The 22,547-nt window shown below is 37.8% G+C and overlaps 1 protein-coding gene across 2 annotated transcripts in view; it reads right to left on the bottom strand.

Annotated features, from left to right (window-relative positions):
- RGPD4 (RANBP2-like and GRIP domain containing 4) overlaps positions 1 to 22,547 on the bottom strand; it is a 32,698-nt gene that overhangs the window by 6,161 nt on the left and 3,990 nt on the right. The window contains exons 5-21 of one of the 2 annotated variants that reach the window (XM_026034460.1): positions 21,554 to 21,784; positions 20,969 to 21,114; positions 19,347 to 19,539; positions 18,556 to 18,646; positions 17,562 to 17,771; positions 15,380 to 15,558; positions 15,110 to 15,285; positions 14,711 to 14,834; positions 14,216 to 14,377; positions 11,503 to 11,640; positions 11,261 to 11,407; positions 10,560 to 10,742; positions 10,392 to 10,475; positions 9,861 to 9,999; positions 9,595 to 9,692; positions 4,558 to 9,136; positions 505 to 672 (exon numbers count right to left, since the gene is read on the bottom strand). In XM_026034460.1, coding sequence (XP_025890245.1) covers positions 505 to 672; positions 4,558 to 9,136; positions 9,595 to 9,692; positions 9,861 to 9,999; positions 10,392 to 10,475; positions 10,560 to 10,742; positions 11,261 to 11,407; positions 11,503 to 11,640; positions 14,216 to 14,377; positions 14,711 to 14,834; positions 15,110 to 15,285; positions 15,380 to 15,558; positions 17,562 to 17,771; positions 18,556 to 18,646; positions 19,347 to 19,539; positions 20,969 to 21,114; positions 21,554 to 21,784 — 7,048 coding nt within the window. The remainder of the gene's footprint in view (positions 1 to 504; positions 673 to 4,557; positions 9,137 to 9,594; positions 9,693 to 9,860; positions 10,000 to 10,391; positions 10,476 to 10,559; positions 10,743 to 11,260; positions 11,408 to 11,502; positions 11,641 to 14,215; positions 14,378 to 14,710; positions 14,835 to 15,109; positions 15,286 to 15,379; positions 15,559 to 17,561; positions 17,772 to 18,555; positions 18,647 to 19,346; positions 19,540 to 20,968; positions 21,115 to 21,553; positions 21,785 to 22,547) is intronic. The other variant, XM_026034461.1, reaches the window with a different exon arrangement.

The following is a 22,547-nucleotide window of genomic DNA, read 5'->3' as shown; positions in this document are numbered from 1 at the left end:
ACACTTCTGAAATGCTTCCATTTAACATTTRCTGCTGAATATTGTTAAGAGTAATTTTGTTTCACAGAAGAAGATTTAAGGAAAAACTACTTTCTGTTTTCATGTTTAGAATTCAGAGAGCTGCTTTATACATTCTAAATCAGAAAGAAGAGTACTGGAAAAATGCCTCATATTTGACTGTTAAAAAAAAAAAAAGACTTAAGGTTGCCTCATTCAAACAAAAGTGGTCTCAAACATCTGATTTATTAGCCTTGCTTAACTAGCTTCACTGGCAATGAGTGCCAACGCCCCAAAGGGAACAACATACAGCAAATGCACTTTAGTCGTTGTTCCTGACTCTCTATTGTAGTGGACTGTGTTGAAGAACTGAGTGTGCATCTTTGGCCGTATTATTACTCCTCATCAAAAAAGATTGGAATATCATATATAAGAGCATTACAGTTCCCTCCCGACCACCCTTGCACACACAGCTGTGACCCAAAGATKAATTTTGTCATTCCTTACCATCCTCCTCCTCGCTCACATATCCAGGCTTATTCTTGTAACAGAAAAATGTTGAAGGCAGCTTAAGAAACTCAGCCAGAGCTCTCTGCTCAGCAGTAGGTTTTAATTCATAAACAAGTATAACTTCGTCAGATGGAAGATCATCTTCGGACACTTTCTTCTTCTCAGCTTTTACAAAAGTTGAACAATCATTAAAACAATCATTCATTTCAGAACAGGCAATAACATTAATCTTGCGATCTATTATCACATAGCTGAATTTATGCTAAAGCAGTTACAAAAACACTTTTGGCACTTACATCGTTTATAGTCATCCACAAGAAACAAAATCACAATCACAGAGCGCCAAGACAGCGCAGAAAAAAACGCAGCATGTACTGCCAAGTGGCAACCTAACATTTTCTAGGAACCAGGCTACTACTGTGTTTCTCACTTTCTGAGATCTCAGCAGCTCTTCTAAGCCTGCATAAAGTAGATGATAGATAAAAATTCTTGAACAGAAAGTTTCCAAATACACATTTTCACACAAGGCTACATATCACAGAATCCCAGAATGGCTGAGCTTGGAAGGGACCTCTAGAGACCATCCAGTCCAACCTCCTGCTCCAGCAGGGACACCCAGAGCACGGGGCACAGGGCGGCATCCAGGTGGGTCTGGAGACCTCCAGAGAAGGAGACTCCATATCCTCCCTGGGCAGCCTGTTCCAGGGCTCTGTCATCCTCAAAGTGAAGAAGTTCTTCCTCACAGAGAGATGGAACTGCCTGTGTTTCAACTTRYACYCATTRSCCCTTGTCCTGTTTCCATGTTTCCACATATTTTGTCAGGACCTCAAGCAAAAGCCTTATCTGCTGGAGATACCTTAAGAACTAGYGGTATATAGAGCACTATTTTATGAATGATTACACCCCAGAGATTTAGAAAAGGTACCCTATATATGCAAGCATATGCATTATTCCTTCAGATTAGTTAAATACATCCCTTATTCAACTGAATAATTTTGTATGCCATTTACCAGAGAAGTTTAAGCACAGAGTATTTAGTCTTATAGGCACTTAGGTTTTGTCAAAATTAACTTTCTTGAGTATTAAAGAATTTGCAACATAGAGCCTCAATAAACATTTTGAAATAAGCAAGATAGATGGCAGCAGTAGGAGCTTCCTTTGATCCGAGCTGTTTAAGGCTAGTTAGAAGACCCTGGTAAGGATTCAGCACATTTCACAGACATCCTCACACCATCTGTTTAAGTAGACTTAAGTAGCTGAATAGCTGAATAAAAGAAATACTTTAAAAAGTCAGTTTAGATTAGTCCATAAGGAAAGTTCTCCTGGCTGATCTAAATACTAAACTAAGATTCCACGGTTGCGACTTTCCACACAAGTCTGGAAAGACTTCAGTAACAATGAGATTCTAACATGTATTTGCCTGCTCAAGGCCAAGACTAAAAAGAAGGGAGGGTTAAAGTCTGACTCTCCTTAAGCCACTTGCTACCCACCCTTCTCACCCTTTTCTTATTCAAAGGCTGCAAGCAGCTTAGCTCCATCTCCTGAGGTAGCCAAGAAAAACAGAGAGCCGCAGAAAGGCCATTGTTAAAGATTGTTGGCTTTATAATAATAAAACTTTCCACTTATCTCAGTTGTGCAGAACAACGGTTTGAGGTCAAAATTCCTCCCGAAAATCACCCTTGCAAAATTTAGAAACTGCTTGCTAAAAGACATTTCCCAAAAGCTTACATTATTTGTAGAGGGTAGACTTAAGAAACTAACTTTCAGTTAATAAATCAGCAGAGAATATAAGGAACAATCAAGTATCAAAAGGAACATGATTTTTAACTTTTTCTGTATTAAAAAATAAATCTTAATTTGAGGTAGCAATATTATTCTTGCATCTATGTATTAACCACTTTTCCTCAAAACTGAATTTAAGCTTCACTTCACAGAATGGTTATTCACAGAGATTGGAAAAAAAAACACAGAACTGTTGAAGTCCATGCAAGATGGCTAAAATAAAAATATAGAAATTTGAATACAAAACATAATATTTGAATTTAAATCAGAGAAGACTTATAGGAGTTCAATCTAATAAAAGTACATTTTCCAAAATACTAGGTCGGGAAAATAATATTTGGAATGACATTTTTAATGATGTAAGACACCACTGCTAGTCTACACAAGCCATGACTCTTCTAAGATAGAAACTTGGTTTGGAAAATGAATGTATTTCTTAGGTTTACTGCATAAACTGAGCATGCTCACAGCAAGTGCACCTACAAGAAGCATTGTTCATAATGTCTCAGAATTTAATCAAACCATAAGCAGCAATAGCTTTATTTAAAGGTTCCAAATGCAAGCAAGCTGGTTACTCAGCAAAAGCCCTCTAACGAACRTGGAGCTCAAGTTATACTCCCACAGCAAAGCAGCAGCTGAACACTTGTCTCTCTCTCCTCTTTGCATGCTTCATTTTTAAAAGGTGCAAAGATTAGCAGATTGATAATCAGGAAACAGAATTCAACTTTTCCAGAGGTTGGAACCCCCATCAAGGGGGTTCCTGGATAGCCACTGTCTTGAGCTCTTCAAGAACACTTCTTTGGAATAGAASAGCTCAGATGTTCTACACTGACACACTCCTTAAGGTAACAGGAGTAGAATTCAGTCCTTTCAGAAAAGGRGAATTTTACAGATACAGTGTGCATAGTCAGTAAATCTGAAGGAAAAGTATAAGGACAAGATCTTTGGATCCATGGAAAATAAGACAAACAAGCTGCAATCTTAAACAAGGCCATCAATTGTGCTAACTCACATACTAAAAGCTGGGGACAGTCTCTTAACAGACACACACACACGTCAGACACACAATTTCAACAACTCTTTTCCAGCATGCACATTAATTGTAAAGATTACTGAGCCAACTGCTATCACAACTGAGTTACTGTTCAAGCCTGCTAAAGGGTGATATTATCACACATTCAGTGCACTCTGTAAATACCTTTACTATCAGGTTGCAAGGAAGGTGTGGTTGTCCAAAAGGCCATTGGATTAGATTTAAAAAGACTAAAATTAAATCCTAGAAAATAAAYGGTGTGAATATAAGTGTTTACTTGGAATGTGAAAGGGGCAGAACACCTACCTACATTCTGGAAGCATTCCACAGTTACAGATCACAGCAGAAAACTTGACCCACGAGTCCTATGCAAGCTTACCTAGCTCATTCTAATAAACTGCAGCTAGCATTTTCTGACATCTCACTTTACTATGCTATAGTTAATATAGAGATAATTGAGCCTAACATCTTAATTAAAACTAACATTGCACTGAACAGCCCTGCACCTAGAGGAAACACTTCAATAACAAGTATTGTCATTGAAATGTTAGTAAATCACATTCTTTACACACTACAGTGCTCAGGTAGTGGCCAAACTTCTGCAAGCCTATCTTTTAGAGAGAGGCAGAGACTGTGCAGCTGCGGAAGTTATCACATAAGCTCTTTCAGTCTCTTCTGTCCAAGAAAAGTGAGCAGTGTCTGGTGTGAATTAAGCTGCACCTCTGAAGTTGAAGAGGCCAAAGACTTGAAACTTGAAAAGAGCATATTAAGCTTAATATCAGAATATCCATCCATTCAATGAGGAGTTTACTCAAATTTTAGCTGAAGCACAGTTATGCTGCTTGCACATTACACCATTTAAAGCAAGGTCTGCCCACAAATAGCATCAGACTACTTCTTAAATTCAAGAAACTGAATCCGCATCTGCTTCTTTAAATGCTGAAATCCATATAGTGCATTTCACTTGCAGTTTCTACCCAAAATCTCTCTCTCTAATAAATCACACTACATCCTCCAATACACTGTTTTGGGGGGTTGATTGCTTAAACGCAGTACTTATGACTTAAAACTCACYTGAGTTGAAATATCTGAGAAATTGCGAAGCTAATGACTATTTGCATTAAAATATTGCAAGCACCTATATAYTACAAGAAAAATGCCAAAGAGTTGCAGTAAAACAAAACTGCTTAGCAAGTTRCCTAGTTGCATGGTTTACAAATTATATTGACACTCACCTTTTTCCAGAACTCTAAACGGGACGTTCGAGGGTCCACCCTGTGTTGAAGCAGCCAAGCTGTTGACCTTGCTGTCCAGTGGCTTTTGAGGAGCATTACAGCTTTTCAGGGATTCAGCTACTTCCACGTCTTTCTGGGCTGTGTTCCTAGACACTGGAATATTGTCTTCACTCTTTTTGGGAGGATTAAAGCTGAAGCCAAACAGGGAACCAGTAGCTGAAGTATTTCCAAATGTGAATGTCTTGGACTTTTCATTACTGAAAATACTCTTGACAGACTCGGAGCCAAACACAAACTTTGGAGGAGAAACCACCGTTTTCGTTGGCGTCTCAGAAGTGCTCGACACCTCTGAGGCCTCTACAGTTACATCGGCAGTATCATCATCGTGGCTGAGGTCAGTTCTTTCTCTAGTAGTTTCTTCTARTACAGCTACAGCAATTTTACCACACGGAGATTCTTTAGGTGTGTTGGCACGGGAAGAAAGAGGTGTTATCAGCGTGTCTCTCTCTTGAGCATGCTTTGCTTCATCAAAAATCTGCTTAAAGGAGTCTGCGACATCTTGCAGTTTGAATCTCACAGCGAGAAATTCTACCTTCCTTTCCCCATCTGCAAAGTCGCACGCGGTCCATACCCAAGCTCTGTCAGTTCCCTTCATTTGTTGTATATTCATATCTGGTGTTATTCGATGATTGGCACAGAGCTTTAGGACCTGGTCCCTTCTCATCACTATACGCACTTGCTTGTTGTCATAGTTCTGTAATATCTTGATATCCCCAATACCTCTCTCTTTCCACTGGTTAGCATCTTTGTCATATCTGTAGAGTTTCGCTCTGTGACTGAAGACAACCTGCTCRTTTTCCTCTCCACTGGTCACTTCCACAAGGTCAGGGAGAGGCACCACAGGTTCAAAATACTGCCCGTCTCTTTCTTCTTCTTGAGTAACATCGGAGTCTTCATCTGTGCCCACAGATGTTCTGCTCTGGTTCTGCTTGGCAGGAGATTTGGAAGGACTCAAGGCAGATTTGAAACTGAAATTAAAGCCTGTAGTAGACTCTCCAAATCTGAACAGRTTTTTCCTTACAGGGCTGCTTGCAAGAGGAGATGCATATACAGAGCTACTTACACTGTCATCCAATGCTTCCTCACGCAGGTCATAGTTATCCCACTCCAGAGTAGGCCCGGTGCTTTCAGCATGCGGCTTTATAACCAGATCAGAAGTACTGCCGACAAAAACAGAGTTTTCCTCTTCTGTCAGCTTAGTTTTATCATCTGTCAAAAAGGTTTTAAGATCTTTCAATCCACTCTTCATTTCTTCTGCTTTCTGTATAAGTTGAGCTGTCCTACCCGTGTCAACAAGTTTGTGTGGTGTCTGCAGGGGTATATCCAGCAGCAGCCTCTGGCATTCTTCAAATTTCTCTTTGAACTCCTCAGCTTGCTCCGGTGTCTTGAATTTTGCTGCCAGATGCTCCAACTTTGCATCACCATCAGAGAAGTCACTGGCCATCCACATCCATGCTTTGTCCGAGCCAGACAGCGGTTTCAGGTTCATGGTAGTTGTTATCCAGTGATTTGCACACACCTTCAATACCTGCTCCCGTCGCATTAATATCCTTACTTTGCCATTAACTTCATTTTTCAGGATCTTCAAGTTGCCYACGCCGCGCTCTTTCCACTGGCTTGTCTCTGGATCAAACCTGAACAGCTTTACTCTTTGTGAGTACAGCATCTTCTCATCCTCCTCTCCTGTAAAGGGCTCTACTTTTTCAGGCATCTGAACTATGGGTTCAAAATGAATATCATCGCTGTCCTCTGTCTTATACACATCGTCATCCTTCTCACCGGTGTCAGAGGGGCTTGCTTTGGGATCCAGTTTAGAAGCCTGTGAAGAAAAGAGCTTCTCCCCTGCACCTGAAAAGCCTTTGAAATTAGGGTCTTTTTTGCCAAATTGAAATCCTTCTGCCGAAGGAGCATTTTTTGCAAGCTCAGCAAAAGTGCAGCTATTCTGCCCAAAAACAAAGTCACCTCTCCCCTTGTTTGCTGTTTCCTGAGGCTGGATACTAGTTGCATTATCTGGAGGCACCTCCTTTTTGTCATTTTCATCAATGCTTTTTAAGAAGCCCGTTGTACACTCCTTGGATGGATCATCTTTCTTGGTGGCATTTTTACTGGTCTCCTGTAYGCCAAATTTAAATCCCTCTGCAGGTACCGGCATTGAAAAACTAAATCCTTCTTTTGTAGTCTTTCCTTCACTATCAGAAGGAATTTGAAATGAAAATGTTGGTGTCTTGCCTTGTTCTGTATGGCCAAATTTAAAACCTTTCTCTAAGAAATCACACTTAAAACCTGTTCCCAACTGTCCTCCACTAGGTTCAGATAGTTTGCTTTTAAAGTCAAAAGTAGAAGTGGACTGAGCATCAGCATCAGGCTTACCAGATGGATTTGGTGCTTCGCAAGCTACACAGACTGCAGAAGAGGCTTTATTTCTTACGAAACAAGTATTACACTCCCATTGTCCTTCCTTTTTAGCAAACAGTCCTTCAAATCCATTTTTCTGTGGCTTACTTGCTTCAGCAATGGCACCAAACCTGGGAGCAGGGGATGCCTGAACAGCTGGGGTAGGCACTTTTGGTTGATTTTGAGGGTTAGGATTCTGACAAGCACAACAGTTTGCATTACTGGCTTCATTTCGGACTAGACACACAGTGCAGTCCCACTGACCTTCCTTTTTAGCAAAGGCAGCTGCCAAGTCATTTCGAATGGCCTTTGGAGCATCTCCTTGACCAAATTTAAATGATTTTTGTGGAGCCGAYGCTGCTGCGCTATTTTTGCTTGGATTCTGGCAGGCAACGCATTTAGATGCAGTGGGCTCATTCCTTACTGAACAAACACAGTCCCACTGGCCTTCTTTTTTAGCAAAAGCAGATGCAAATTTGTCCTGCACAGTGTCACCACTGGCTTTGAAACTTGCAGCAGGTTCAGTTAATGAAGTGCCCTGTATTTCCTTAACATCTGGATTTGGAGTTTGGCATGATACACAACTCTTCACAGATGCTTCATTTGAAACTAAGCATGTTTTGCACTCCCACTGATCCTTCTTGAGTGCAGACTGGTCAAATCCACTAGAATAGGCTGGTGGGGCATCCTTTCCAAAGGAGAAAGTGGCAGGGGCAGACAATGCTGATGCAGCTGCAAAGTTGCTTTTGCCATCAGGTTCACTACCTGCCCCATCTTTTCGCAACTGGAATCCAAAGTTCCGGCTCCCAGAAACCAGTCTGCTGGGATCCTTGATGTCCTGACTTGTTGCTTCTCTTGCACTCCCACTACTCTGAGTCACAGAAGCGTCGGCATTCGATCCTGATGTCCTTAAAATATTCTGCGTCTCTTCAAATTTATTTTTGAAAGCCATCGCTTCCTCTGGTGTTTTAAATCGAACTGCCAGCTGCTCAGGTTTCGGCATCTCATCCGCATAATCTAAAGCGTGCCACACAAATGACCTGTCTGAGCCAGCATTTGGGGTTAATTTCATCTCGGTGTTTATGTAGTGATTTGCACAGATTTTCAAAACTTGTTCTCGTCTCATCAAGAGACGAAATTTGCCAGATACTTTATGCCTCAGTATTTTCACATTCCCTATACCCCTTTCTTTCCACTCTTTAGATTCTGCATCAAAACGGAAGAGCTTGGCTCTGTTGCAGAAGAATTCTTCTTCATCTTCTTCACCTGTTTTTACCTCAATCTTGTCAGGGAGTGGCACCACAGGATCAAAATGAGGACCATCATCATCCTCATCGCCACCGTGAGTGCTTCCTCCCTCTGTTTCATGACTTCTATTGGCCAAATCTGAATTTGGAGTACCAAATGCTGGCTTGACTGGTTCCTGAAAACTAAACATATCACTCTTTTCAAAATTCAAATTTGTGTGTGCACTTTGTCCCATGCTTTCTGTGAAAGAGAAGCCTGGAACAAGTTTATTGCCAAAATTGAAGACGTTTCTTTGACTAGGTGCATGATCCTGAGCTTTCTTTTGTTCTGTGTACCTATCATCTTGTAAAGGTTTATCAGAGGTTAGAAGATCCAAGAGGCTTTCACTGTTGTTAAAAGCTGTATTAGCAGGCTGTGGTGCAACCTGAGGAGAAGAAAAGGTAAAGTCTCCATCATTAGACTTGAAGTTAGTGTTGAATTTAAAAGTTGCTGACTGATTCGGCTGAGCTGGTATTGGCAGAGAGGGTTTTCCTCCTTCTGCTGTTACTGGCTGTCCAAATTTAGATTTCCCAAACTCCATCACTTTTGAYTCTGCAGGCTTTAAAGTTGGAGGTGCAACTGAAGGCTTTGTAAAATAGCCTGGCTCAGGCAGTGGCGGATTTGTGCTTGCTGGGGGAACACTGTAGTTATAGTAATCATCACCTCCCCGAGGGGAAATGAGTCCAGGAGCAGGAGAATCAAAGCGCAAGGGTGTGCTATATATTTCTTGAGAAAACATACAAGCAGACGTGTTTTGCAGAGGTGGCGTATGCAGCGGTTGCTGATAAGCATATATGTGTTGCTGGGGTGCGAGTCGGTTCATGCTATAGACAGGAGCCTTAAGAACAAAGCAGAAAACAAAAAAATTACTTTATTATTGTAACATATCCAGAGAAATGCTGTGTTGTCCTAGATCCCCCACAATATTAATATAGGCTCTTAAAATAGCATATATTTAAATCTTTAGTTTAAACCTTGAATGTTGTATGAACAAGCATCAAAACCCGGGGGACAAAATATACGTGTTTATATTTATTTAAAAAATATATTTAAGGCAACCTTAAAAACTTAATTCTCTTCTTTAACACTACTATGAGAAAAAATATTGCTACTCATACCTTACAGAGGGATATCTATCAACACATTACAGACATGTTTTTTAGACTGAAAAAAAAAATCAGCCATCCCTAGCAATCTACAGATTTAATTAGCACTATTTAAGGAATTGCAATTACATTTTGCAATAGATTTTACTAGGCCACTGAAAGTATTTTAAGCAGAAAAACCTTTCCTCACCTTTGTTGGTGTTACATTGGTTGCAGCTGTTCTGAGAAGATATTGAGTGTTATAGTCAGGTGACTGGCTATAATAAACAGATGGGCCAGTGGTAGCAACTAAAAGGCAGAGTAAGAAAACAGTTTATAAGCAGTTTGTGTTTTCTGAATGGACTCCTAATTAACCACAGTTAAAATTTTTAATAGAAAATATCACATGTCTGAAATATTTAAACTGATTAACACATTTCAAAGYTTCTTTTAAATAAAAATCCAACTACAACTTACCTGTTAATGGGGCTTCATGAAGATTTTGTGCTCTCTGATAACCATGTGGCATCGCATCTGTTCCAAAGCCTTCAGAAGGCCAACGATGCGACGGTACATTTGAGTTGGAATTGTTCAGTTTCATTTCTTGCATCTCATTCTGTTGAGATAAGCACTCCAATTAAAACAGGATAATTGTGTATTTCATTCATATTTGTACAAGGAACCATAAAGAGCAGTCTACTGAGGAAGATATTCAAACTCTGTAAATCAAGAGGTAGCCAYTGGAATAATCCAAACTCTGCTTAAGCAATATGAAATGCTAAGACCATGTTCTAAAGCCAAAGTCAAAATCCAGAACCAAACAGATGAGAACTTGAATCGTTTTTTTTAGGCAACATAATTAACACATCGCCTACAGGAGTTAATTCCCCCAATGTAAATGGCAGTCTGTCAAGTAAAGAGTATCTACTACTCATATCACAAGTTTCCTATTGCTACAAAAAGACCTCTGTTTTTTCAGTGACTATTGTGACAAATTGATTYATTCACCTTTAAAGCTTCTACTTGCTGACAGATCATTTGAAGTATAGATTTCTGATCTTCTGCCCATCGAGGGGGTGTTTTAGGAGAAAACTGGAAAATAAAGAAAGTTATTTGAATCTTGGGACTGTTTAACCTAGCATAACACTTCCTTGAAATATTAGCCAGCTGATTTACCTTATAGCTTTTMGGTGGCGATGGAGAGAACTTGGTTGGTGATGGAGTGGAATGTTTGATCTCTGAGTTCGCAGCTCGTGACAGATGACTCCTGAAGGCCAAATCTCTGTCTTCACCATTCTCTCCAAGTTCCTGGATCACCGTATCCAGCATTTCTTTAACAGTTTCCACTGACACTGGCAGCTAGAAAATTATGTGAACCACAAGTCATGGTTATAATTCCTACTGAAGAAGGGACGACTTGCTGAACTCTGGTTGAACAATTCACAAAGATTTCATTATGGAAAGTTTTTTTTTTTTTTTCTCTCTTTCAATTAAAACTTAAATCTGTTAAGATCAATATAAACATAATTCTCAGATGTTTTACTAATTCTTTTTATAAATCATAAAGCTGCATAAAGACAGTAGAAAAAGCTATTTGCTTATGTAGCTGCTGTCATTCACAGAATATCATCTGATCTATTATGTTACAGATTAAAGTCGATTTCCCCAAGTTGGGAATAATATAATATAATATAATATAATATAATATAATATAATATAATGTTTGGAAGCAGGTCATTTTCTCTTAAGAAATTTAGCTTACCTTGACCTGATCTAAAAATAAGTGGGGTTTTTTTTTCCCTTCCTTTGAGGGAACTTTGAAATAGTAACCTAAGACAGTGCACCTTTTGAAACAACTTTTAAGCAAAGCTCTTTACCTTCTCTACTACTGAGGTATCTAAGACGCTTTCATTAATGATCTTTATTAGAAAATTCCTGCTTCTAAGAAGATAGCTTTTGTGTTCTTCTTGTTCTTCTGTTGACATGGCATCACTCTCAATTTCTTCTGCCTTTCTTTGGTAGATCTAGCAACAGGATGCAGTTATAATTAATTAGGATGAGTCAGAACACTACTAATGAAAATAAAGCATTGTTAGAGCAATGCAACTTATAAAGTTACCAAGGCAAGATTCCAGTAGGAAGCCACATTCTTAATAGCTTCAAATGCTAACAAAGCATCGTCAGTTCTGCCATCAACTGCATCCAACATTGCAAATGCTATATGTGCCTCCTCTTCATACTCTGCAACTTGGGAGACCTACAAAGACAGAGAAAGACAACTTGTACTTAACATGCACTGTTTCAGTTATCTGTTATAACCTTATTATACTTTGGCAACCACTACATAATCAAAGGAAGTAGAGAAACAGACAATAGTTCTGTTTTCTTTTCTTCTTTTCTAGTACAGGGAAAACTATTTTTAAAGAAAGTTGATACCAAGCGATTTCAGTGTTTTCTGATCACATATACCATTTTAAAACCATGAGGGATTTTTTTTTTCCTTTTATCAGACTAATATTAAGCACAAACCTAAAACAATGAAGTTAGCAAGCACTTTAGACTGCAATAACTGAAAAAAMTGAAAACTTTGTGCAAGACAACCAAGCTGACAGTTTAAGCTCATCAGATAGGTTCTGATGAAACCTGTGGTTTCATCACCACATCTCAATGAATTAAGATATCCATTTTCATTGGGATCGCTACTGCTAAAATTTCACAGATCCACGCAAACAGAAATACGCCTGGAAGAAGCTTTGCTGCCTGCTGCAATATATATACAAGAATGTGTGGCATAAGCAAAAAGTTTAAGACTTGATTCATGCTTATGAACTTTTAGAACATTAACAGTTCTTGCTGCTGCTTCAGTAACACCGCACRCTAATGCTTGCAAACGCGCTGCTTGCAAACTACGTAATGCTGATTTTAAGACATCAGCATCTAGTACCATCTAGTCACGTACATGTTACATTCTTTCAAGGTATGTTAATCTTGCAATTGACATCCAAATAGGTATCAATGTATTTTTTAACAAAAATGACTTACACAAACGCATTGTATAGCTAAAAACAGCTGCAGTTTAGCGAAGCTTTCTTGCAGATACCTTAGGGCTACATTGAGGGGGGAAGTTTGTTACAAAGAACTGCACACCACAACAGTTTCCCACATGACTTGTTTTCTCTTATTTGGCAAGACTAGATTATGTGAACTGTTGGTGTGTTTACATTCATATAATCTTACAGTATTAGTAAACTATCAGTAATAAAATAAAAAATATAAATTAGTACTAAAAATGTTAAATTAATTCCTAATTCTATAAACATATGGTATTTTCATGTCTTTACTTTCAGGCAAGCASAGTTTGGCTATTTGCCTATATTTGTTCTATATTCAGCATTTACAAGACTCCCATTTCATCTACTCATATTTCGTGTGACCTGTAACCCTCGAAGTGGAATCTGAACTGCTTAATACYAGGCTGTCTCTTCAAAATGAATTTCTAGAATATTTCAAAATGTTTAACACAAAGTCCTTAAGCAGAGTACAGAGTACCCACTTAAGTGTGTATATATATATACCCACACACATATATATATATGCACAAATTATATATATTTATATATACACAGGCACACACATATATGGGGGGGAAGTGAAAAGTTAATCTTGACAGGCTATATATCACTGAGGAAGAAAAAAAAATCTGCACTGTGCTTAGCAAAACCTGCATGAAACCTCACCCTTGATGCAAGCAGAAACTAACCAAGCATCATGCTTGAGTCGGCCTGGGAGCAGTAACTTGCTTTGCAGTTTTTAAGGACACCTTTCAAGATATCCAAGGAACCGCTTCATTTATTGCATTATATTCAATGGGGAGGAAAAAGGGTTAAGAGGAAACTGAGTAGAATACAGTTTAAAATCTTTGTTTCTGGAACCTAGACCACCTCAATAGGCTAGAGGCAATGGTAGGAAAGCTAATGATACAAAGTCACTGGATGGAAACAGGAAAGCTGACCATTCACCATTCTTGGTAGAATAACAGGCACAAAAAAATCAATTGGAAATTCCTACTTCGATTTGGAATTCCATTTTTAGTTGCACTGAAGAGTAAAATATCAAGGTTTTATTTATCCTTTAATTCCCCCTGAAATTCTGAAAATAGAATTCAAATTAAATTCAACTGAGAGTATTTCATTACTACTCAATTATTCATTAGACAGCAGTTGACCTTGCTTAGCTATCAGGCACTACCCGTTCAAAGGACAAGCTGGTCACAAATAACATGCTAACAGTACCATGCATTTTCTTAGCTTTGTATAATAACTGGACAGAAAACAAACAAAAAACCCAAAGAGAACCCCGTTATTTCATTTTATTCCTATAACTAATGTCTAAAAGCTAATATTGCTTCTTCGTTATTTCCACTTTGTTAGAAAGTAACTTAATATTACAAAACTCTTAATTTTGAGCACRGACTCAACACGAGTTGAAAACCTTTATTTCTACCATGGAAGAACCACACTCTTCTAATGAAGAAGAGTATGCATGACTTATACACATGAGAAGTTTTTTTAGTTGATGTGCACAAGAAAATGTTTAATACAATTTTTATGTAAAATCTCTATTTGAAACATCTACAGAAAAAGCATTTTAAGAGAAAAATACTTAAAAAAAGGCTTAGGCTAACCAGGAAATTTTGCACTACTGAATCTCCTTAYTAGCAACCTGATGGTAGCAACAACAGCATAGAGCTGTGCAAGCAAGAAACCAAAATATCTGTGCAAATTATTGATATGGACACCTGTTATTTCAGTCATAGCTTAATCAATTTTTACCTGAATATCTACACTATGGAAGTGTTTGAAAAGAGGATCAGTAGGTTCAGGAATACTCCTCCTCTTTTTGATAATTTCCAGCATAGGTAAAACTTTCTTCCAGTAGAAAACACTGCGTCCAATGTATTCCTTTTGGTCATAGAAAGAGTTAAGGCTGGTGCCCTGTTAAATAGAAGGGGAATAGAAACACATATTCAAAGCAATTCAAGTCAAGCACATACAGGCTCTTTCTCCAATACAGTTGGTTTTAAGAAAGTTTCAAGGCGTTTTGCCGATAGTTGAATTACCAGGGAACTCCTTTATAAAGTTATATGCAGCAACATAAAGTTAGAATTCTATTTTCTAATAGGGAGAATATATGCTGACTACAGCAACAAGTTCACCTGATCAAATACACAGCAATTTTCAGAGTTTGTGATTTTATTTACTCGGTCTATTCAGTTTAGAACATGAAAGATAAAAACCTTGTTAAGTGTTAAAACAGCATGACCTTACCGTTTTTTGCAGGCTTTTTGCCCACTGAATAACCAAGGCAGGCTGAAGGCCGTGTTTCCCCAGTGCTCGCAGAGTACTTATTTCATGCTGTACCAGAAGTCTCTGTTTTGCTGCTGTTCCTGGTCTGAATATGAAAAGAAACATTCCTTGATTACCATCCTGTTTTTCATTTGAATGTCAGTTAATTGAAAGATACCCACAGCCATTTTAGTCCTAAACACTTCTAGTATARAAAAACACTATGAAGTATAATTGTGTGTCTCCTTCTGCAAAGCAGCTTCAATACGCAGAAGTATTAACAAAAATAATTAAAAAGAAATCAACAGAAACTAATTCAGGCTGCTATAACATAAGCTATATAAAGGCTTAATTATTTCCAAACTAAAAAAGGAGCCTTACATTGTTTTTTTGTGAATAAGAGTACGAACTGCTTCCCACCAGGATCTTTGCCTCTCCGTATAGAGCTGTTTGCACACTGGCAGTGGTAAGAACTGAGGCTGATGYGGGCCGTAGTGAGCGTTAAACTTCTCTTGCAGTTGCAAGTGGCTAGTGAATATCACTCCAAGTAGAAATACCTGTTTTTGTATAAGGAAATTTATGGTATTAAACAAGGGAAAAAAACTTGAACTGCCTAGYAAGCAAATTTCAGGACTTGGAAAGTTTCCTTACTTCAAGGTCCAACAGGCAAATTGATTCTGGAGCATTTGTCTCAAGTCTTGATGTTTCTTGGGGCAAGGGAAAGAGCTGCTTTAACCATTTGCGTATTGCAGGCAAAACTGACAGTGATTTCCACTGCAATCCAAGCCAAACCAGGTGCTGGAGGCTACCACCATGCAGTCGAACTGCACCTAGGGAAAAACAAAAGTCACAGGAAGTGAACACAGGCATCCAAGTCAGATGGACATGGATCTCAAAGATGGGTTTCCTTACGTAGAAGTGATAGAGTTTTGATCACCCAACTCACCATGGGAACAACTCAGTGCTCTCTCCCTAACTTTTTGTCTTCATCTAACTACAAGGTGGAAGTCTTAAAAACAAATAAATAAATTTCTTCAGATTTGTTTTGCGCCTGTTGGCACTATTTGGTAAGTTATTTGGTAATAGGCAAATGTACTTTGCAGTGGTAGCATTGTAGCATCCACTTCATAGGACTGCATTTAAGAGCTTTTCAGTCCCTGCAAAAAATGGCCAGTCTCTAAAAAAAAAGCTGTTAAGTTTACAGGGATTTGAAATTGTAACCTTTTGACGTAATGTTACGTGCAGGAACACTTCCATTTGCTAAGTTAGTAATGCTCCTAAGATCTATATCTTAAAGATAAAGTAATGTGAATATCCAAGTTATACTTCAAAGTTCCTATCTTTTTCTGTTGTTCTGTTAAAACATATACACACAAAAATACCATTGGACTTACCTTTAGCTGGATGTAAAGAAAATAGAGACTTGCACATATTACATACAAAATGATACAGATTGCCTAGGCTATATTAGTATAAACATTATTCATATTTGCTAAACATTTTAGTTTCTCTTTTCAGAATGGACAGTAAGCCTTACTGCTGCCATGTCTACTCCTCTGTTCCAGCTTTTGGGCCTGTTAACTAGTTTAAAACAAATTCAAGACTATGTCTTTCTGAAAACTGAGTGCTTAGAGGAAGACTATCAGTACCTAGATCTTTTTATACAAAAAAAAGACAAACGAGACCTCACCTTCAACTATGTGTATAAGAGATATAAGAATTTTAATAGTTTATTACTCTTCACAGAGTTACTTCATACATACGTGACTCAAGATTACATGCAAAGACATATGTGCTTTCAAAATACATCTTACTGGTATACAAACAAACAAAAAAAAGCAAGCAGCAGGAATTGAAAGGATATCAGAACAGACTAGAAGCTAGCATGGGAAAAGGGAAAGGGTTACTAAGGTTTACTAAAAAGGTTTACTAAAAAACAAAACAAAATAAAAAACCACCAACCCTAGCAAAGAAAGCATAATAATATTGTCTCTCTGTAAGAGCAAAGGAATTTTTTTACATTTCACCCAGTCACACTGTGTAGAGTCCCTCTTCACAATACAGACTGCAGTTAGCCACCACAACCACCACCTCTTCTAGCATAACAACAACAGCAGGATACAACCTGGACAGGGTCCTTTGGGCTTTAGTACATTTTTGATGAGGGGTGGAAGCAAGGTGACTTGTCAAACAGTCTAAGGATTACGGGCTATTTTGTTTCAAGAGATTAAAAACAGAAACAACTAAGAATTTACATCAATCCCTGTTCTAATCTAAATAGCAAGTTGTACTGTCAGATGGTATCGCTGAGCAAAGACACTTGAAAATGGAGTTCTAGTAAGGTAGAGAATTTTGACTAGTTTGCATGAACTAACAAACAGTCTGCACTAGAGCAAGGCAGGCAAACACTTTGCTCTCAGTTTAGGCAGCCAAAGGTGTTTCATTGATTAGCGAGGATTGAGAACCCCACTTTCGTTTCTAGAAGACTAAGAACTCAAAGTTTGCCAAACATCAAATAGTGCTCAGCTAAGCATCCCAGCCATCAACCCCTTGGCTTCTGAAGAGATCACTCAGATTTGCTTTCCCTTTCATCCCCAATGAACAGAAAYTAATAAGTGAATATTTTTAGTAAAAATGTGAAGCTAATTAATTCTCTAAAAAAATTTAGAAAATACTGCCAAGTAAAGGGCTTCAGTATGTTTCAAATCTTGCCTTGAAAGTTTAGAACAACTTTGGACAAGTAATCATCTACTAYTGGAGTAGGAAGCATTTCTAGAAGAACTTTTAGTAGAGTGCTTTATTACATCAATTTTCAAAAAGCAACACTTCTTACCAATATCACATCTAGCGAGTTCCACTTGCTCTGGTGCTTGTGTGCTGACATTTCCGATATCATCTGTGCCAAGAAAAGACCTCTCCTTAGAGACTCCACCCTCAAAGAGGGCATCAAACAGTGTAGATTGACCACTTTTGTTTGCAAAAGATTCCACAACCTCTTTAAAAAAGTCTTGCTTGCCATGACTTAAGTTCAGCAGCATGTGACCTAGGAAACAAGAAAATAATTTCACATTAGCAATGGAGTGAACTTAAAGAGACTGATGCACTGGCCTGCTCTTGCTACTAAAGAGGGGAATCACAACTTCCTCTTGTGAAACCCAACTGGTAAATTACATTGTGCCTGTAATTAGTTCCGTATATCAGCAGGTAGCCTTTCCAAGTATTTGGTGACACTAATCCCAAGGCATTTATAAATCCAKTTCTTCTGGAAAATACAGTTTTTCTTTTTTAATTACTCTAGGGCATTGCAACTATCTTCAGATAAAAGCAGCTGTAATACAAGTAGAAATCTTACTAGATGTTTGTCTGAAAGACTTCAGCCTTGAGAGCAGGGCATTATTTTATGCAGGCCCCACAGAAGTGAGTATATAAGAGAAGCTTTCTACACTTGGCAACTAAAATACAGGATTAACGAACAAAGATTAAGGAACTAGAGAGGCAGACAAATAGTAACAAGGTTCATTTCCTCTCAGGACTAGAAATACTGACAAAACAGTGTCAGCAGGCAGAAACTACTTCCAGTTTATGAAGATAGACAAAGGGTACTCAGAAAAAAAAGAACACAACCTACTAGCACACTGAAAAGGAGAAAARCTATCAGATGTCAGGAGCACACTACTGTTTTCCAGTATAGATATAGTCATAACGTAGAAAATTTTACTTAAGTATTGACAATACATTTCAAGATAGTGAATTTCTTCAGCAAGCTACCTGAAGTACATTTARCTTTATTAACAGTTAAGAATTATTTTCAGTTTATTTATTTTTACCAGAATGGCTTTTTCGATCACAGGCCAACATTTCCAGCATATCTTGTCCATTTTGATCCCCTTTTATTAGTTTTGATTTTGGTTTAGGAACCTGGTGAAATCAAGGGAGAGCAACATTACTTCAGAAAAAAAAAATGCTGTAGCTTTGTCACAGTCAAAGCAAATCATTCCAATTAAGTCTTAAAATGAACAAGTTTCCTCCTAATATAAAAAGGCTTCAGAGAAAAATACACCAATATATTGTGAAAGTATGTCATGTATCCCTGGAAAAACAAAAGCTGAGCAGTTACAATTATTGCAAGTAAAATTAAGTTTGCACAAGAAAAACTAAAGCCACTGAATGCATCCTAGGCATGAAGGCAATTATTTCTATTGCATAAGGCAATGAAGTAAGCCTCATTTTTTTAAGTTCTGCTTACTGTCTACACAATAAATGTATGGAAACTATTMAATTTGTCACCTTCCCTCCCTACAGCAATAAGCAAAATAACCACTATAGTTTGAGKCTGTATGACAGAAGAATGGATGGAATGTAAGAAATAAGTTTCTTAGCTTTTATGAGTCAGATTTCTTCTGATAAGAGCAACAGTTTAAGACAAACTCTTAAGCCAATTTTTTTGAATCTTTTAGAAGTATTGGAAGAGTGAGATTTGTTTGGCAACAAGGGTGTCTTGCCTTACAGAGACACAAGCACTGGTTCACCTTAGGAATGAAAAAAGTTTCAACATACAAAGCACTTGTTCTATAAGAATTTTATCAGCTAGAAGCATAAACTGAAAAAAATGATTTACCTGGAAAGCTATCAGGTAACACAGTGCTGCCAGTTCAGATACAACTCTCCACTGGGCCTCATTGTGTTGGGCCATTTTGAGTAGCAAAGTCCCTGCGTGAACGTAGAAGTGCCCCTTCATCTCCAGGAAGGTGAGAGACAACTCATCAGTCCCATTCACATATGGTTTCACTGACTGAAGCACATGATCAAAGCTAAAACATAAAGAAGACTCATTCTAAACAAAGTCCTAATAAAAGCTGTCACACATGTTTTAGTAATATTTATTTAACTGTGAATCAAGCAAATCCCTGAGTCAAGGTCTACTGTCTCTACTACTTAAAACACAAGTTGCCGACTACTATTATATTAAGAAGTTAGGGAGTTTGAGAGCCAACTGTCCAAGCTCTCAACTTAGTTTACTGAAGTAAAACATATTATAYAGCTGCCTTGATGAAGCCTACTCTTCTGAGCACATCTTTACATAGCTGCTTTCAAGACAAGTCTCTCAAACCATATGGGCAAAATAATTGCTACCACTGAATTAGAGATATGCAGAAGGTGATATCACTGTTTCTTCCTGTGAGAAAGCTGCAAAAAGCAAAGGTTCTTCAAAGTACAAAACAACTGCAGAAGTCTGAATAGCTGCAGACTAGTATATAAGCTCCYGTCAAAAGATACTTTCCAAAGAACTATAAAAAATATTCTTCAGATTATCTGACAAAAAACTATTATGGCTACTGGTACTGCCATCATTTAGCAGCGCTTCATATGTGATCACCTTTAATGGCTCTACTACAGTGACAGCAAAAAGAAACAGGAAGCTTTTTTGGTTAACGCTACAGAGGACAAAAAGCAGCTATGGCATTAAGAACCTCATCTACCATATATACATTCAAATATGCATTCTTAATTACTGCTACGGTTAACAAACTGAGGACAGTTAAATTTTTAACAAAGGACAATCTAACAATCAGTGAGAAAGACAACAAAAAAGGAAAAGAGCATAGCTCTTAGGCGATAGGTTGACAAATACAATCTGTACTACCCTGCCACGAACAGTTTGCTTTACAGGGTCAAATAATCAACTGCCTTTAGCAGCATCAGTTCTTCCTGATGAAGAGCATCCTCACTGCAAGTGGCTTGCCCTGCTTCCCATTATACTGCAGACTAAAGCATGACAAACACCCAAAACTCTTAACTTGAAAGAGCATAAACAGGTCAAGGCTGGTACACAAACTTTGAGAGCTTTTTTTTTTTTTTTAATCTTCGTCTGGACAATATGAACTGGTTTATATTCAACTCGAGTTCATCACTCGAGTGCAGAACTACATTCTTTTTCCCTTCTGAAGGAAAAGGAAGTAACATTTATATGCAAATTAAAACAAATTGACTTGGGATATAAATGAGTCATCTCCATAGYTATGTACTGACCATCCCAATAAAATTTTCTTCTCAGTCAAAGGGTAACTCTGGTTCTTGATGGGCTTCAACCCAATCATAGTAACTAGCAKAGTGTCTCCTCTCCCTTTCCTGAAGGGGTGATGCAGCGAAATATTTTGTGACAGCAAAATAATGCAGTTTTTAAACAAAAACAATTTCATCTGCTCTCCCACAAAAAAAAAAATTTAAAAAATCAAATACCTTTCAAGTGATTCTTTACATTCTTGAACATCTTTAGAAGAAAGTGTCATTTTGACTAAGCTGGAATAGGCGAGCAGCAGATCTTTTTTGGTGGATCTCCAATTAATTTTATCAGACTCTGCATCTCGGATAGTTTCCAGATATTCCTGAAGGAGAAAGTTCAGAGGTAATGAAGCAGCTATCCTTTCATAAAAGTCAAGACAATATTCTCTCCAACACAGACAGCAGCCATAGACACATAAACCAGTATTCGAGATGAAACCGTAACCATGTTCAGTAACAAAGTAACAAAGCTCCAGGGGAAGAAACCATGTCCGAGCAATTCGCTTGCTCGTGGAACTGTTACATTTTAACTCAGYTGTTTCAAGTTAGAAACTCACTTGCTCTATAAAATTTAACCCTACAAATAAAATTCCAGTTAAAAAAAAAAAAACCCACACATTTTGTAAATCTGCTGATTTCCATAMACTCAAATTTGGAGGAGTTAAATCATTTGACCATAGTTGTCACTTTAGTGATACTAAGAGATACAACCCTACTAAAAGGATATTGAAAACTATCATAGGATAATAACTACTTAAGTACCTCAAGTGTCTTTACAACACAGGCACACCACTCCAAGCTTGACTGCAAAGGTATTTTCTTCTCTGCTTCCTGACAATGAAGCACAGCATCTCTGAATCTATTATTTGAACGGTAAAGTTCAACTAGTCTGATGTTTATGTAGACATCATCCGGTCTTGCGTACAGTTCTGCCTGAATCAAGTCAAAAAGCTGATTCCATCCATCTTCACCCTTACAGTCCAATAACCGCTCCTATAAAACAGTAAAATAACATGTAAATATTWCTCTCATGTCAATCTTTTCAGTAACGTTTCCAGTTTTATTTTTCCTTCCCTTTGTAAAATTGCTTTTTCTAATCAGTCTGAAAGTTTTCAATCTTAGATGAAGTTTGATGAAATATATATTTTAAGAGGTGACAATAACAGAAAAATCCCCAGCAGAGTTCTCTCTTACAAGTTGTAATTAATGCTTGTGAAACAAAGTATACTCTGCCACRAGACTAACACGTTTAAAACATAAACAAAATGCAAACTCATCCACACACCTTTACAAAGTTACTGCCAAGCTCTACATGAAAATTAAAAGGCATGTGTCAAGCTGATCATGTAACTTGCAGTACTTACAGAAGATTTGAGAATTACAGCATTTCCCAAGTTTTATAGTCAATCATAAAATCGGATTTAAGAGTGCATTGGTGAGCAAGTCAAAAGTTCACAGGTCTGCTATCTTCCTATCAACTGCATAAAAGACTGAATATTACTCAGTCTTAACTTTTTAGATTTGATCACTAACACAATTTTCCTTTTTTTTTTTTTTAAATCTTTAAGAGGATTAATCTGAAAGCCTTAAAAACTGTATGAAAACATATGGTTGGAGTTTTCTGAAAAGCTAAACAAAAACATCAAGTAAAATCTAATAAAGTTAATATACAGGAATCCTAAAATAAATGTTTACATACTAAACTAAAACTTTCTATTCCACTTCTGAAACTTCTGCTTRGTTACAGAACAGAGGT

This window comes from Nothoprocta perdicaria, unplaced genomic scaffold (genome assembly GCF_003342845.1).
Source record: "Nothoprocta perdicaria isolate Ctin4 unplaced genomic scaffold, notPer1 scaffold_144, whole genome shotgun sequence".
NCBI classification, from domain to species: domain Eukaryota; kingdom Metazoa; phylum Chordata; class Aves; order Tinamiformes; family Tinamidae; genus Nothoprocta; species Nothoprocta perdicaria.
The sequence above is the reverse complement of the archived record's forward strand: the minus strand, read 5'-3'. Positions and strand labels throughout refer to the sequence as shown.